The sequence below is a fragment of the Cavia porcellus genome, unplaced genomic scaffold (assembly GCF_034190915.1).
Source record: "Cavia porcellus strain 051 isolate PalLab524CR breed Dunkin Hartley unplaced genomic scaffold, mCavPor4.1 scaffold_10, whole genome shotgun sequence".
NCBI lineage: Eukaryota > Metazoa > Chordata > Mammalia > Rodentia > Caviidae > Cavia > Cavia porcellus.
The window spans coordinates 32,741,384-32,759,129 of NW_026947493.1; the positions used below are offsets into that span (position 1 = coordinate 32,741,384).

A 17,746-nucleotide genomic window follows, 5' to 3' on the forward strand; every position below is an offset into this window, starting at 1 on the left:
GAGGGGGGGAGTGGGCAGGCGCGTGACCGTTAGCGGTCTCCCTTAGCCAACGGTTGTTACTGTGGTGCGCGTGCCCAAGTCCCCGTTTGCGCGCTCCCCACCTTGGCCAGCGCAGTCACCGCGCGGGGCGGCCGCCGGAGAGCTAGCTCTCACGGCTTGTCACAACGAATAAAACTCCCGGACAGCAGTGCCCTCAGGGACAGCTGGGTAGGCAGCCCCAGCCAAGAGCTGCAGCCCCGGGTGCGACCGCGCAGAGCGAGCGGCGGAGGCATCTCCGACCTGGTTCCGCAGGCGCGACATGAGCCTGGTCTGTCCTGCGCGGGATGCGCCTTGAGCCCGTTTTCCAGCTCTCACCTCAGGGGACGGCTGCGGCGAGAGCCACACGTATTTTCCAAGTGTATCATTATTTATTCGCGGCGGCGGCGGGGCCGAACATCTTTATTTTTAATATTCCCAGCAAGCATCTACCCAGCATTTATCCAGCGAAACAACTTGGTAAGCGTTTGGAGGGAGCAGGCACCAGGTTAGGAATCCATAGATTTGAGCAGCGTGCGGAACTCATTCCTCCTCAAATGTGTTCGTAGATGGTTGCATCTTGTAACTACTCGGGTACACGGAATCCTACTCGAGGAAAGTCGCGATCCTGCGATGAAAAGTTAAAAATGTGAAGGTTTATTTCTATTACCGGATGGTCAGGAGCCCCCGCAAATGTCAGCAGTCACCTGCAGTGGGTCCCACGCGTCCTTCTCTCCCCTTTTCCAGCCTGTCCAAGCACTTTTTTTAGGATGGCAACACAGGTCAGCTCTGCAAATACAACTCACAAATTGGAAGAGGAGATGAAGCAAGCATCGCCCAAGAAAGGGAAGGCTGGCTAACCTTGGTTTCTGAGCAGCTAACTGCCTTAATTAGTGGTCACAGTCATGCAGGATAGTTGAAAGTTCCTAAAGAGACTCACAATCCCCAACCTAAATCCAAGGCTGTGGGTACAGGAGTACACATCTCTGAGGTGACCTAACTCACCCAGTTCTCCTCAAGGAATGTTATCTTCCTTCCCTCCACTGACCAGAGACAGAGGTCCTTTCATAGGAGTGAACTCCATCTCTTTTGCCCTTTATCACTTTTTCAAGGATTTACTTGTGACCAATGAAAATTGTTAACTGTAATCTGCTAATATTTATGGCTGGAAGACTGGCAAAGTGTCTTGTCCACTTTGGGGTATTTTACTCATCTCAGATGTTGGGGACAGGCAAACTTCAGTGACCATCTGAGCCTGGGAAAAGGAAAAATAGAAGCTAAACGGGTCAGTTCATCAGTATAATTTCTTATCTTTCACTAGAGAAACTTGTTTTTAGCCAGGCAAAATCTCAGGCTCCTTTTCCTAGGTAAGAACTACCTTTTCTAGCTTTTACTGTGTAGAACACTTATACTTGGGTGCAAAAGATGGCTTTTTCAAGAGGATTATCTCATGCATCTAGTAGAAACAACCATTTAGGTCAAGCAATGGTTGCAAGTTCTTGTGCTGCTGTATGAGCAGTATAAAATGCAGGATTTAATATGGGCATCTGTACAAAGCTACGGGGGTTCACATAGCACCTGTAGCTTTGTACAGATGCCCATATTAAATCCTGCATTTTATACTGCTCATAGCCTGGGCTTAGGTAAAATATTTATTCCTTGAAGCTTCAGTGTCCTCATCCTAAAAATAGAGTTAATAATGGTAGCTAATGTGGCAGTTTTGCAGGTAAACACATATGAAGTACCTCAAACTGTTCTTGGCACAATCCAAGAGCTATTGGCTGTTACTAACGCTGATTCTGGGTGTTCCCTTTTATTCCATCACAGGGGCCGGAAAGTGAGCTGCACTGTTGCCTTGATCCTATGGAAGCTGATAACCACATGCAGAATTAAATTGCTGACCAAGCCCTGTTTATGTTTATAGCTAGAAGAACCTGTACTGTCATCATAATATAGAAGAATTCAATATAGGAAAGAGAAACAGCAGCGAATGAAGACTATAAAAGAAAAGAAGAAAGAATGCCAAAGATTAAGGTAGAATAGGTGTCAGAAGAGAGTTGGGAGAAATTGACCAATGACTTGTGATATATGCTGTGCTTTTTTGCTCCATTTGGCCTGGTTTTTACGGGGTAGGGTTCAACACTGAAAGCATGCACTGGTGGTCACTGAAAGCTGCCTTTCCTGTCTTGCCAGTGCTGTCTGTAGTGGCAAGGTGGTGGCTCTAGAACTATGCAAATTAATATCCTGGCTATACCACTTGCTAAGTGACCTGGGATAAATCACTTTCTTATGCCTCAACTCCTCTCCTGGAGATTGTGCATAATAGTAGTATCCATCTTTTAAGCTTATTCTGTAGATTGATTAGCACTTTGCAAAGTGCTAAGGATAGTACTAGCAGTAAGAAATGCTCACTCGGGCTGGGGATTTAGCTCAGTAGCATAAGCGCCTTCCTTGCAAGTGTGCGGTCATGAGTTCGATCCCTGGTACTGATAAAAACGAAAAAGACAAAAAAAAAAAAAATGCTCACTCACCCAACTTCAGTATCACATTAGCATTGTAGGGGTGGTAGCACCTTAAATTCAGAGTACTTGGCACAAGAAAGCAAAAGGATTGAAAGGGGGTTTGCTCATGCATTGTTAGTCAATACAGGCAGCTGGCATCAGAAAGATTGTTATAATCTGGTCCATATCCTCAGATAATTTAGTGGATATGTTTTGTCTTTTCAAATGAAAAAATGAAGCTGGGAGTAGTGGCATACACCTGTAATCCCAAGTACTTGAGAGGTTGAGGATGGCAAATTCAAGCCAGTGTGGACAACTTGGGAACAGCCTATCTCAGAATAAGGACTGGGTTGTAGCTCAGTGGTGAAGTATCTCAGGATTCAATCCCCAATACTGTAAAATAATAAAGTTTTTTAAAAGAGACTCATATTTTGGTCCTCATCAGATATGTGAAGTTTTTTTTTTTTTTTTTTCTCTTTGGTACCTGGGTTTGAACTCACAACCATGTGCTTGCCAGGCAGGCACTTACACCACTGAGCTAAATCCCTGGCATGAGTGATGTTTTAACGAAAATGTTTCTAGGATTTTCAATAGGGTACTCAAAGACCATCTTTCACTTCTTTTTCTTATGTAGAAAATCTGCCAGGACTAGGAGGGTTAAGCAGAGGAAACCGTCTTCAGGGCCAGGTAAGAAAGATGAGGTGTGGTCTCTTCAGACCTCTACAAAGAAGGCCACCTGTGTGGGACAGTAAATTTGCTTCTCTCACTGCCAGCCCTACTGCCTTCCTAGATTCTGAAAGATCCTGAAGACCTCAGGTTCTGTAATGTTAAATTTTCATGACCAAAGTTCAAGAGACAAAACTCCTTCAGTGTGACCAAAATTATATCAAATCCTAACTGATGCCAAGTAAGACCTCATCCTAACCTTCCTGCTTGCCAAAATGACCTTTTTCCCAATATAGATGTTCCTAACTTACAAGTTTTGACTTAGAAATCTTTGACTTTACATCAGTGCAAAAGTGCTATGCATTCATGGTGGAAACTGTATTTTGAGTTTTGGTCTTTTCTCAAGCTAGTGATCTGTGTTATGGTATTATCTCACAGTGCTAAGAGCCACAGCTCCCAGTCAGCCACACAGTCCTGAAGAAAGTGACTGATACTATACAGTGAGCTGTGTGGTAAGCTATAATGTTTGGTAGGTTAAGTGTATTTGGGTTGGTTTTGTTTGTTGGTTTGCTGTTTTGAGACAGGGTCTTAGTTACTATGTAGTGCAAGCTGGCCTTGAACTCACTGTGTAGCCTGGGCTGGCTTTGACTTCTTGGTGAATCTCCTGCCTCAGCTTCCCAAGTGCCAGGATTATGGGTATGTGCCACCATGCCCAGCTTAAATGCATTTTTTACTTGATATTTTCCACTTGTAAAGGGACATAACCCCAGGGGCTGGGGATTTAGCTCAGCGGCATAAGCACCTGCCTTGCAAGCAAGCGGTTGTGAGTTTGATCCCTGGTACTGATAAAAATGAAAAAATGAAAAAAAAAAAAAAAGGAACATAACCCCTTCATAAACTGAAGTACATCTTGTACTCGATGGTTAGTTCATACTCCTCTTCCATTCCTAAAGGTCAACTTGAGCCAAGCCTGTAATTAATTCTTAATATTCACCTTCCTAGTTTGCCGACTATGCCTCCAAGAACCTGGGGATCCTGAAAAATTAGGAGAATTTCTGCAGAAAGACAATATTAGTGTGCATTATTTCTGTCTTGTGAGTATAAGGCCTCTGGCTTTGATTATCTTAAGTTTTTAGTATACAGACTATTTCTAGTCTCAGATTTATATAGCCCTATTTGTTTTCATAATAGCTTTTTGTTTTTGTTTTTTGTTTTGTTTTCATTTTGATCTTGAGACAGGATTTCACTGTGCAGTTCAGGCTGGCCTTGAATTCACTTTGTAGTCCAGACTGGCCTTGAACAATATAGTGATCCTCCTGTCTCAGCTTCCCAAGTGCTGGGATTATAGATGTGTAATCCCAGCACTTGGCTTATAACAGTTGGTTTATAATAGCTTTTTTTAAGTTTACTTTTAAAAATATATACCTAGTGTAAAATCCCAACAGTGTACAATATGTACAATAAAAAGCCTCTTTCTAAAGCAGTATTCTGAATCTTTCGCCTCTTCCCCAGAGACAAATACTGTCAAAACTTGGAATATCCTTCTAATTATTTTTTCTCAGTATTTATTAGGTATAGTCTGCGTACCATAAAATGTATTAACTTTAACTTCCATTTGTTGAGTCATAATAAATGTACACGTACCACCACATAACCACCCTCCTGATCAATAAGATTGCCATTATCCCAGAAAGTTGACCTGCCTCTTTCTAGTCAGTAACATCTGATAGAATCACTTTTATGATTTATAGATTATTTTTGCCTATTTTTTTTCATAAAGTTGAATTTACTCTTTATACTCTTCTATCTGGCTTTTTCTTCCCAAAACAGTGTTTTGGAGATTAGAAGTACATTACATTTTGCTTATCTCTCCATCTGTCGATGGACATATAAATTGTTTCCCATTTGGGGACCATTGTGAATAAAACTGCTCTGAACACGCACATGCAAGTCTTTTGGGAACATGTGTTTTCACTTCTCTTGGATGGATGCATAAGAGTAGCATTACTAGTTGTATGCTAGATGTTTAACTGTGTGAAGTTGCCAGGTCATTTTCCAAGACAGTTTGTACCAGTTTACATTTCCACAAGTGACTTACGAGAGTGCTGCTAGTCACACAGTTTTCTTGCCAAAGCTCGGTGTTGTCAGTCCTTACCATTTGTCATTCTGGTGGATGCATGGGGGTATCTTGTTTTAACTTGTACTTCTCTGATGAATAAAAATGCTGAGCTTCTCTTCATGTGCTTTTTGGCCACTGACATAGTTTCTTTGGTGAATAATCTGAACAAGTACTTTTGTCCTGTTAAAAAATTGGTTGTTTTGTCTAATTATGAAGTTATTAGAATTTATTCTTAATACAAATTCTTATCTGTGGCCATACTATCCTGAATGCAGCTGCTCATGTCTAAATATAAATTCTTTTTCAGGTATATGTATTATAAATATGTGTCCTAGTCTGTGGCTTTTTCATGTTCTTCATCCTGTAGGGACAACTTCATAATTTTGACAAAGTTCTGTTTATTAATTTTGTTCTTTTATGGTTAGTACTTTTTGTATGTCCTAAGAAATCTTCACCTGTCCATTGAATTATCTAAATGCCTTTATTAAAGTCAATTGACCACAAATCTGTAGATCTGGATAACCACTGAACTGTATGTGTTTGGCAATAGGCCATATGTCTTAACTGTTGTGGCTTTATCATGTTTCAACAGTAAGTACATAAGTTTGGAGTGTTATCCAAGATTGCTTTGGCATTTGGGTTCTTTCTTTTACTTTATAAATTTTATGAATTTTTCTTTTTAGAAATATCTATTGAAATTATAATCAGGACTGCCTTGAATTTATAGATCAATTTGGAGTAAATTGATAGATAATACTGAATGTTGGACATGGTAAATTTTCTTATTTACTTGGGTTTTTAAAATTTTTAAATTTAATTTAATTTTATTATTTTTTTGGTACTGGAGATCGAACTCACAATCTCACAGGCAGGCACTTGTGCCACTGAGGTATATCCCCAGCTCTGGTTTTTTAAAATCTACTTCAGCAGTGCTTTTACAGTTTTAATGAATTCTTATACATCTCTTGTTAAAGGAACTGCTAAATACTTTGTGGCTATGCTATTGTAAATAATTTTTTTATTTTAATTTTCAGATTTATTGCTGGAATAGAGAAATGGAAGTTTAGTTTTGTATGTTGGCTTTACCTCCTGCATCTTATTAAATTCTGTAGTTGTTTTTATGTATTTGTTTTGTTGTAAATGCATTAGGATTCCGTATGTTTACAGTCACGTTGTGTAAATGCAGTTCTGCTTTTTCTTTTCCAATATTTGTCTTTCATTGTCTTCTTGCTTCCTTGTACAGGCTAGGACCTTAACACACAGTGTTCAATGGAAATGGCGTGATGCAACATTAGGGGACAGCATGTGTTTTTTCATCCCTATAGTATGTTGGCTGAAGGGTTTTTTTTTCCTCTGAAATTTTTTTATCAAAGTGAAGCTGCCTTTTATTTTTATTTTGCTAACGGTATCATGAACATATACTGAGTTTTGTCAGATTCATTTTCCTGGTCCTATATAGATCTTGATTTTTCTGCATCATTTTGTTGTTAATGTGCTTTGTTATATCAACTGCATTCTTTAATATTAATGTTAAACTAATGTTGAATTCCTGGTATGTGAAGCTGAATTCACTTTGTGAATATTTTGTTTGATTTTTATATCCGTGCTCATGGAAAAGACTAATCTATGATTTTTCTGTTGTCTAGTAAATTCTGGTATACTTACAAGCAAACACATTTTTAACCTAAAAATAAACATACTATACATAATATTTTATATCTTGTTTTCTTTTTATTTCACATATTTTGGAGATCTTTTCATATAGAATATATAGCTGTAGTTTTTTATTTTTAACAACTAATTGGTATTTGATGTGAATATGCCAAACAAACTTCTATTAAATGACACTTAGATTATTTAATATTTATTGATTTCTTTCTGTTTATAACAATAACATGCTCATTTTAGAAAGTGTGAATAATAATTAGAAGTATAAATAAAACAGAACCGTGAGATACTAGTGTGAAAATATATAGTATATGTTTTAATTGTAATTGAGAATATAACAGCTGTAATCCAAGTGTCCTCAAGTATCTAACACAATAGCACCATCTAACACAATAGCACCATCTTTTCTATGACTTTAAATAGATAACCTGAGCTCCCATTCTACATTTTATGTAACTACTGCAAGAAGTCCACCACCCTCTCCAGCATCTTTAGGAGCCTTCCCTAATCTTGAGGGTGGGGAGGAGGTACTGACATTCTTGCCATGTATGTAATAGAACAATTTTTTTCCTTGATTTCCCATTCTAGACTCTGCTAAAGTCTTTTTAAAGTGTGTTATTAAAAGAAAAGTGTATTTCCTTTTCCTCTGTAATGCAGAATGATTATAGTCAGAACATTTTAAAATTCTCTTTCCCTTCTTGTGTTTACTCTGAAGGGCAATATTCCAGGAGGGGTAAAAGTTGGGTTCTGTGGACCCAGATGTGAATGCCAGCTCTTTTCTTGCCATGAGACCCCTGCCATATCCCTTACCACCTCATGCTTCTCCTCTGTACAGTAAGAATCACGATACCATCTGTATTGTAGGGCTAAAGTGAATATAAGATGAGTACGGAGGAAGTGCTTCCCCCAAGTATTCAGCCTACAATAGCAAAGCAGCCATTAGTAAATGGGAGGCAGATCTAGCACAAAGGTGTATCAAATACAGGTTTTGGAGCTCAGCAGACTTGAGCAAGTCATGTGTCTCCTGTAGAGAAGGGGACTTGGGGCTTCCAGTGATATAATATTTGAAAAGTGCTTAGAGTACCCGATACATTGCGCTATGAAATATGAAAGCCTTCATAAAACACACCATCCTACAAATGTATATATATTCCACTAATCCTTACTTCTTAGCTCTCTTGCCCTATCATCCTTACCCCACTACAGTGTTTCACTGATTATCAACATTGACAGCATGGTTTTTTCTGCTTACCCAGATCCTGTCTAGCAAATTGCTTCAGAGGGGCCAGTCCAACAGAGGTTTCCATGGCTTCCTGCCTGAAGACATCAAAAAGGAGGCAGCCCGGGCTTCTAGGAAGGTTAGAATCCCAGAAATGGATACTTCAGGATAAGCTTTTCTTAGATCTCTATCAGAATCCCTGTTTCTAGTCTATCCCTTGTTGCTGGTTCAGAAGTCAAATAACTCTGACTCTGACTGTTTGTTCAGTGCTAGGGAAACTGAAGCCAGGACCTCTCACATGTTATACAAGTACTCTACCACTGAACTACCCCATCAGCCCCAGTCTTTCTCTTACGTCCCAGTTTTCTTTTGGGTTAAGAAAACAAAAAAAGAATTCGATGCTGCTTAAAGCTCAGTTTTAGAGTGCCCTGGCACTTTCCAGTCGACTGAGGAAAGGGAATGGCTACTACTTCACAGAATTTTCATTCCATAAAAGCTGTATCACAGTGTGTCTTGTTTGTCTTACTTGGGGCACTGAGACTGTGTGGGATCTTATTTACAGATCTGCTTTGTGTGCAAGAAAAAGGGAGCTGCTATCGAGTGCCAGAAGGATCAGTGCACTAGAAATTTCCATCTGCCTTGTGGCCAAGAAAGGGGTTGCCTTTCGCAATTTTTTGGAGAGTACAAGTGAGTGAGGAAGGGGAAAGTCAGTTGGCCTTTTGCAACTTGTTATTTAGCTGCCAGTGAAATCAGAATCCTGTTCTCATGGGCCTGTTTTGATTCACCAGTGAATCCTTTCAATAATGGGAAACAGTGTCTTGACTTGAAGATTTCACAAGGGTTTCTTCTTGCTTCCTAATCCCTTCTTAAATTACAAACAGCCGGGTTCTTAGACAGCTGCTCAGAACTAAATGGGGTTTTCAGGAATGGGAGGATGTAGGGACAGTCCCAGGAGCTTGCTTAGTGGGAGAGCAGCCATGGAAGGCATGTGGCTGTTCTTCACCCTGTTCCTCCTTACGAGTGTAGAGGTTCACTGAACACAGGCTGGATGGCTGATTGCCCCTTGTAGGACTGGGAATCTACAGCAGTGGCAAGCCAGAAACCAAGCCTTTACCCTGCAACAGGTCATTCTGTGGAAAACATCGCCCAACCCAGGACATCCAACGGCGGAAAGTGGAAGAGGAAAGCTGCGTCTTGTGTTGTGAAGACCTATCCCAATCAAGTGTTGAGAACATACAGAGCCCTTGTTGCAGTCAAACTACCTACCACCGCAAGTGTATTCAGGTGGAGCTTTCTCTGCCCTGGGGGGACCTTCCACAGTGCCTCATTCTCTGCCTGCATTCAGGGTACTGTGGGAATGCTCTAGCATAGCTTAGCTTTTATATTCATCCTGGAGGTCTATATGGAGGGCTTCTTCTGATCACCATCCTTGTGGCCATCCTTGGCCTATCAGACTTCATTGATGGTAAGATTTATACTTAGCAAAATCTTCAGGATTGCTAGAGTAAACGGACTCATCCCCAAATGAGTCCGGCACCCTTACAACCAACCTTATTACTGGGAAGAAAGAAAAGGGTATGTGTCCAGGTACCTGACCCCTACCGCCAAGCTCCATAACCATAGATGACAGCTGAGTCACTCTTGAGAATTCTTTCATGTGTATTTGGGGCCAGGCCTAAATCCTGTATTTTCATTCCACATCCTAGCCTACCCAGCTCCTTTGGTTGTGCCCCATGGGTAGAAAGAAAGTGGTCAGAACGTCTTTTCCAAATACAGTGCTTTTCTGCATTTCTCTTACAGAAATATGCCCACACATCAGCAAAGCATTTCTTCAAATGTCCCCAGTGTAACAATCGAGAAGAATTTCCTCAAGAAATGCTAAGAATGGGAATTCATATTCCAGACAGGTAGTGAAATTGTAAAGCAGGAATTGAAACAGAGTGGGTTGCCTGGATTTCAAAGAGGAGGTTGAGTGGGAGGATAGTTTGGAAAATGAGAAGAGCCAGAACACTGATGTGCAGTGAAAAAAAGAAGCAGCAAAGGAAGTGCTTTTTACCAAAAGAAAAGAAATCCGCTGGAAGCATTTCTGAAAATGGCACTTGGGGACTCAGCGTTCCATGGGAGGCAGGGTTCTTGAATTCCAAGGAAGAAGCACAGAATCCCCATGTTCCAGGCACCAAGCTTCCACACACTCACACAACGAGGCTGCTCTCAAGGTCAGACCTGGAAGTGCTCAGGCAGACCGTGTAACTCTTTCTGTGCTTTTATCTGGTGGATAAAAGCTTCACCAGCTAATTGTGTCCCTTATTCATTGTTTCTTCTCCCACTGTAGAGATGCTGCCTGGGAACTCGAGCCAGGGGCTTTCTCAGAGTTGTACCAGCGCTATCAGCATTGTGATGCCCCCACCTGTTTGTACGAGCAAGGCAGAGACAACTTTGAGGATGAAGGGTAGGGAAAAGTTTCTGGATAGAAAGAGCTCTTCATGGTATTGAGAGTTAGGCTTTGGCACAGTTATTAGGAGAAAGAAGTTCATTCTTGTTTGCAGACCTCTGGGTGAACACAAGTTCTAAATTCCTTTCATTTATGGGGCGCGGGGAGTGGTATTTGGGCTTGAACCCAGGGCCTTGTGTGTGCCAAGCAAAGTGTTCTGCCACTAAACTATATCTCCAGCCCTTTGTAAAAATTTTGTATTTTTTTTAAATTTTATTTTGAAAGTAGTAAAAATGCAACAGCACAAGAAAGAACAAAGCCAATTGAGACAATGCAGTGAAACTGGTATAGGATTTCACAGTAGGATACTGGGATAGTAGTAATAGGTACTATAGTACATCTCTTTAACTTCACAATAGTTGTCCAGTCAGTTAGGTATAGCAAAATCAAACCAAAAATAAAAACATTATAAAACCAATTGAGAATACTGAATAGAGCAAAAGAAACAAAACAGTGAAAACAACCTTTGCCTTCAAACAGAAGATAGAAGGAAATCCCCCATATTTGCAATACTGCATATGGTCATCCTCCCAAAAGATGCTGAGACATCTATCCCCAGTAGCTGGGGCGGGGGGGGGGGCCTGTTTGATTTTCTGCCCTCGTGGCAGTAGGCTCACAGGTAATAGTTCTCCTCCTGGCCCTTGCCACAGGCACTTACCAAGAGGATGGGTGAATAAGCTGCCTGAGTCCCACCATGACCAGATCTCCAAAAATTTGTATTTTGAAACAGGGTGTTACTAAGTTGCCCAGGCTGCTCTCAAATTTGCAATGCACTTGTCTCAGTCTCCTGAGTAGCTGGGATTATAGCCATGCACTACCATACCCAGTGCTAAGTTCCATTCTTGACCAACCCTTACTTGTCCATTTGCAAGTGGACAGATCTCCACGGTGTGCTGCTTCTTGTACACAGTGGAGAGATACTTAGGGTTGATTCCTTTCCAGATTCACCTTGTGCCGGGGATATGGCTCAGTGGCATAAGTACCTGTCTGTGCAAGCTCCCTAGTACAAAACAAAATCACATCCACTTTGTGAGGGGCTGTACCTGCCTGCAGGCTCCTGGGATCAGCAGTCAGTCTCTGTAAACTACATATCCGTGATGGGTAAAATATATAGTAAAAACTGCCTGGGAAGCCCTCACCATAGATGAGACTGGCCCATAGCAGACACCTCAGAGAGACAGTTTGTTCTGTTTGTACCTATGTCCTTCTTTGGATCTTCTGTAGGAGGTGGCGCCTCATTCTGTGTGCTACATGTGGATCCCACGGAACCCACAGGGACTGCTCCTTTCTTAGATCCAACAGCAAGAGATGGGAGTGTGAAGAGTGTTCATCTTCTGCTTCACCCACAGGTGGGACTGGAAGAACGGCCTGGTCTACGAACTAGGGTGGGGTTAGGGCCTGTGGTGCCTAAGAATGGAAGAAGACATGCCACCAAAAGGGAACTTGTAGCGAAGACTATCTTTGGAAGGAAAGTGGTGAGGGAGGGGCTACAGACCTGCACCTGAACCAAACAAAGGGTTGTGTTTCCTTCCCCACCTTTTTTCACCAGACTACATATCTGAAAATTCAAGTGACATCCCCTCCTGCAGCAGCACCTTAAACCCCCAGGAGCATTTCTGCAGAGACACCAACCTGGTAGAGAATCCAGGCCCTTCTTGGACCAGATGGTCAAGAACTTCTTATTAGAAAAGCCAGAGTCCTCTGGTAGCAGAAGTGGCCATTCCTGATAGTCTTAAGTGTGTCAGAATCACTAACAGCTGCAAAAAGTCCAATTAACAGCTTCTAAATAATTTCTACCAAGCATGTATTGGGTGTAATGCAGCACTTCTCCATCAGGTTTGAGGGGAGGAGCACTTTGGGCCAGTGAGACCAGGAAAAGGGGCCAGCACTGAGATAGCCAAGAAAAAGAAGTCCCAGGGGAGCGTGAAGAGCTCGCAGAGTCCAGATGCCAGCTGTCGAGCATGTTCGTGGCTATGAGAGTGCCTCTGCTCTTTCTCCCCAATGTGTTCTTCTCCCCTTCTTCCACCCAGATTTTTCCACCTTAATCTAGTTCTCACATTCCTCTTCTTACTTCACTCATGTTTATTATTACCAAATAAAGGTTTTCTCTCCACTAATGTCTCCGTATAAATTCACTCTGGAATTTGTCGACCCATACTAAGGAATCTGGAGGGCAAGATGAGGTAATAAGAGAACTCATGCTTCTAATTCACAAATGCAGTAAATTAATCTATTCACGGAGAACAGAGACGTTATTTCTCCATCTCTGTAGAGGAATTCAGTTTGCAGGAAACCTGACATCCCAGGGACAGTAAGTGCACAGGTTTTCTTCTGGGAGGTGAGCCAGTACAGCTGCTACAGCAGCCTGAGCAAGGCCTGTGTTGCCAGGTCCTACCCCTGTGAAGCAGAAGGGACCGTCCCACACACTCTAGGCCTTTGTAACTAACACCTCTTTAGCATGAGTAAACCACTCAAACTTTGGTTGCCTGGTAGCCTGAGCATTTCTGTTCAGAGTAGAATTACAGATTTGCATGCCAGAGCATTCACATTAGGCAGCTAGGATGAGAATCTGGCAGGAAGTCTAGAGAGAAATTGAATAGGCTGTATCTTATATCTGTATGTTTTTAATGATTTCATGGGATTTGGATGCGTGGAGAAAACTCAGAAGTATTACCAGATACTTCTCAGCATGTTACTGAGATTGTTTTTTGAGGCAGGCTCTTGGTACATAATTGAGGTTGGCCTTGATTTTTTTTTTTTTCTTGAGACAGGGTCTCTCTATGCAGTTCAGCTGGCCTTGACCTCACTTTGTCGCCCAGGCTAGTCTCAAACTTGCAATGATCCTCCTGCCTCAGCCTCCCCTGAGTGCTGGGATTACAGGAGTACGCCACCTTTCCTGGGTTTGAACTGTGTGTAGCCCAGGATAGTCTCAAACTCTGGAGAACCTTCTACCTCAACCTCCTGAGTGCTGGGATTTCGGGTCTATGTCATCATACCCAGCTCTGGCTGGCTTTTCTGAGTCAGGGTTTTCTGAATAATCTAATGGTTAGATCATTCTCATTCCAAGTACTGCTCAATTCCCTGGACTTACATCCAAGTTGTATACAGTGATTGCCTTCAAATTTGACCAGATTCACTTGCACTCAGATGGATAGTGGAAGTCTGCTTCTATCAAAGTAATACAGACTTTTGTATGTTTTTGTGGTACTGGGGATCGAACTTGGGGCCTGTACATGCTAGCCTAGGACTCCATCACTGAGCTGCATGGCCAGCCCAAACTAATATAAACTCAAAAACTCTAATATGGACAATTCAGTCTAATATGGGACTCAATGGCAGAGCACATGCTTAACATGTAGGGCTCTGCTAACTGTTCACACCAAAGGAAACATGTTTAAAATCGAATAGTACTGGGGCTTGTTTAGCTCAGCAGCATAAGCGCCTGCTTGGCAAGCAGGCAGTTGTGAGTTCGATCCGTGGTACCGATAAAAACAAAAAGACAAAAAAAATAAAGTCTAATAGTACTAACAGGATTATAATGAAAAGCAGTCTCAACTTGCCTCTATTTCTAGTCCTATTCCCCAAGGCAACTATTCTCCATAATTTCAGTGGTTTCTTGATTTATTAGTCTTACTGTGTTACATAAAAGATTTAGCATCTTTAGAACCTTCCCACTTTCATTCTCATCTTAAATAGTTGCATTACATTTTTTGTTAACTTGCATCATTTACATTATTATGTGTTTGCCATTAAGCCAGATAGTACATTATCTTTACTTTTCTATTGTTGTAAGATGTTTTTCCCCCTGAAATTAGTAACTGTGTCTTACCTGCTGTGTTTTGCTAATTTCTCACGGGCTAGAAAATAGAGCACTGTCCCCTGGACTTATTTGGAAGACCTGCCTGCCTCCTGGAGCCTACCCTGACCTGGCTGCACCTGCAGCTCCTGCATAGCTGCCATTTTCGGTCGGCTTTATTTTTCTTTCTGGTTTGTTTGTTTGTTTGTTTGGTTGTTTTGGTTTGATTTTGGCTTTTTTGGGGGAGGTAGTTTTGTTTCATTTTTTGAAGCAGAGCCATACTACATAATTAAGGCTGGCCTTGAACTCTTTATGTAGCCCAGGCTAGTCTCAAACTCCAGCGATCCTCCTGCCTCAGCCTCTTGAGTGCTGGGTTACAGACATACGCCATCATACCTGGCTCTGGCTGGTTTGTTTGGTTTGCTTTTCTTTCTTTCTCCTTTTCTTCTCTCTTTTTATCTTTCTTCTCTCTTTGTCTTTTTTTTACATGTGTGTATTGGACCTAGGGCCTTTGCACTAAGCAACACCCCATATTCCTATTCCTTTTTTTTTTGAGTCAGGGTTTCATGATGCAACCCTGCCCAGGCTGGGCTCAAACTTGTAATCATCCTGCTTCAGCCTCTCAGTGCTGGGATCCCAAGTATGTTTCACCACAACTGTCTTATACTCCCTTTCTTCATGTTCTGCCTCATAGATTTGATCATTTAATGTTATGGTTCCTACCTGAGCATCCAAGATTTTGTCAGAGGCCCACAAGTGACGAGAAGTTTTTAATTCTGAATTTTCATTTCAAAAACACTATTTTACCCATTCTATAGATGTAACTCCTATAGTTGTCATTCACAACTTAAAACTCTTCCTAGGTTAACACAGACTAGTTTCTTAACCTACAGTTGCTATAATTGGAGTGACCAGGCACAGTCTTAGAGATCTGTGGTAGTATCTTCCTCTTTATAGGAGCTCATTTGTATATTTTCAATTGCGAGAAACACTCTTGCTCAAAAATAATGGCCCCTAGAAGTGTCCTCTCATCTCCAGGTCCTGTGGCGGGAGGCAGAGCTGTGGCAGGCATGAGGAAGGCTTTCCTCACCCAGACGCTCAGCTGCTCTACCCTGTGTGCAGCTGGCTCTGTGTGCAGTCAGCATTGTGCTGGTGTGTACACACTCAGACCCATTAACCATCTCTTCTTTATAATTTCACTTTCTATTTATACCATATCCAGCCCCATTTTTGTCAGAAAGTCCAACTTTGAAATATTCTGTTCTTCCTGTGGGTCTAATCAACTATTTCACATTAAATAACTGAATTTTTCCTAAATACACTTTTAATTTCAGGATAGTTATACAGAAAAAATTGTGAAGATAGAGTCTGCATTTACCCTAAGCCCAGTTTCCCCTATTATTAATATCCTACATTACTGGACAAATTTGTCATAACTAATGAATGGTGATATATAACTAAATGAATGGTGATATATTAACTAAAGTTCATACTTTATTCAGATTTTTGGTTTTTGCCTAGGTTTTTTCTGTTCCAGGATCCCAAAAAGGATACTACTTGCACTGAATCATACTATCTCTTTAGGTTCTTCTTGGTTGTGAGAGTTTATCAGACTTTCCTATAGTTACCATGTATCTTACAGAGTGATCCTGGGGTGGGATTTGTCTGATGGCTTCCTCCTGATTAGCCTGGGATTATGGGTTTTGGAGAGGAAGACCGCAGAAGCACAGCACTATTTTTATCACGTCCAAGTTACATACTATGAACGTGACTTAAGACTACTTATATTAGCTTTGGTAACCTGGCTGCAGGAGTTTTTCAGGTCTCTCCACCGTAAAGTTATTGTTTCTCCCCTTTGCACTTTTTGGAACGATTGACTATCTGTGTCCCACAGTTACAGAATGAGGCACTCTGTACCCTCTGCACTGAGGATGGGTTGTTAACCTCAATTACTTGGAATTCTTCCGTATGGGATGTTTACCTGTTCCTTGCCACTTATTTATTCAATAATTTGTTCATATTAGTATGGAGATATATATATATATCACATATATATAATACACACGAATGTTTATCACATGTATAGAACACACCACATACATATGGCATATATGTAACACTTTGAGTTTCAGTTCAACACCAAATATATCAAAATGTTTACTTTGTTGTTCAGATTGTTCTAGCTGTGTGATCCTCTTTCTTTCTCACACATTCCTGTAATTTTGTGGGGTTATTTTTTAGCACTTCCTCATTTTCTGGCCCCAAGCTCATCTTATGTGTTTTAAACACCTGTTTTCATAATGGATGTGTCTATTAAGATGAATATTTCATAGCTTAGGACCCAGAATAGCTCACTTGGGCAAGATAGAAATAAATGTTAAATAAAAATTTCCCAGAGCAGCTGCTTCCCTTCCTCTAAATTTTTACCTTTGATGGAACAATACACTAAAGCCAGAGCCTCAGAGCTCCCTTCTGCTTTCTTCTCTGCTCAGTCCCCCTCTTTCTTGTCAGCGTGGCCATGTGCCTCCCTCTCCTTCCTCCTGACAGCACCCATCTTAGACTCTTGTGCCTTATGGGACTGCTGCAAAAGTACTCATTCTGTGTGGTTTCCTGTGTCCATTTCGCCGACACATCCACCTTTTCCTATGGGCCACAAAATGCACTAACCCTTTTCTCAGGATGGCCTTGCTGAGATTGGCACCCGTGGCCTTCTGGGGCCTTGCACAGCTGTACCTCCCACAGCACCCCCCCTGTGGGCATTCTGCCCTGAATCCCCTGAAATACCAGGCCCTTGGCCTGGCATTCTTGGCCTGAAGAATGCTCACTTCCTCCCTTGCCTGTGGAACCCTGCATAATGGCCACTTCATCTCTGGCACTCCCTGGTCTCTGCTTATTCTGGCTAGTCTGAGTCATTCTCTGGCAATCATACCATTGTAGGTTTGTCTTCCCTGCTAGATTGAAGTCCCTTACAGGGAAGGACCTATCTGTCTTGCCATTCTTTCTTCCTCTCATTGTTGCCCGACCCAGAATTTACCATATTCAAAGACAGTTTGACAGCTGCTCATCCAACAGATGCGTTGAAACTCTGTACTCACTAGCCTGTTGTTCCAATACCAAACACTAGAGGGCACTGTTAGCAAGTCGGCAAAGAGGCTTGTAAACCCTTAGGTCTGGAAGGGTGAGAATGACCTGTGAAAACTTTACTTCTGTTCTGGGATTGTGTAGCGCTTATTGCTCCTCACCTGTTCTAAACACATTCAGTTGAGTTTAT

At 41.6% G+C, this 17,746-nt stretch overlaps 1 protein-coding gene across 4 annotated transcripts; it reads left to right on the forward strand.

The window, feature by feature from the left end:
* The first annotated feature begins 14 nt into the window (after nt 1-14).
* On the forward strand, nt 15-12,792 carry Phf7 (PHD finger protein 7). Of its 4 annotated transcripts, none has more exons than XM_013143829.3 (11): nt 15-495; nt 1,843-2,049; nt 3,151-3,203; nt 4,185-4,276; nt 8,226-8,327; nt 8,751-8,875; nt 9,313-9,472; nt 9,989-10,095; nt 10,521-10,637; nt 11,904-12,028; nt 12,229-12,488. In XM_013143829.3, the coding sequence occupies exons 2-11, from the start codon at nt 2,006-2,008 to the stop codon at nt 12,363-12,365; spliced, it is 1,062 nt and encodes a 353-aa protein (XP_012999283.1). In that variant the 5' UTR covers nt 15-495; nt 1,843-2,005; the 3' UTR covers nt 12,366-12,488. The 4 variants fall into 4 exon arrangements, with proteins under 4 accessions (XP_012999283.1, XP_063113281.1, XP_063113283.1 ...); XM_063257211.1 differs by having other exon boundaries at nt 1,940-2,049; XM_063257213.1 differs by lacking the exon at nt 12,229-12,488 and adding an exon at nt 12,516-12,792 and having other exon boundaries at nt 22-495.
* Nucleotides 12,793-17,746: the final 4,954 nt, after the last annotated feature.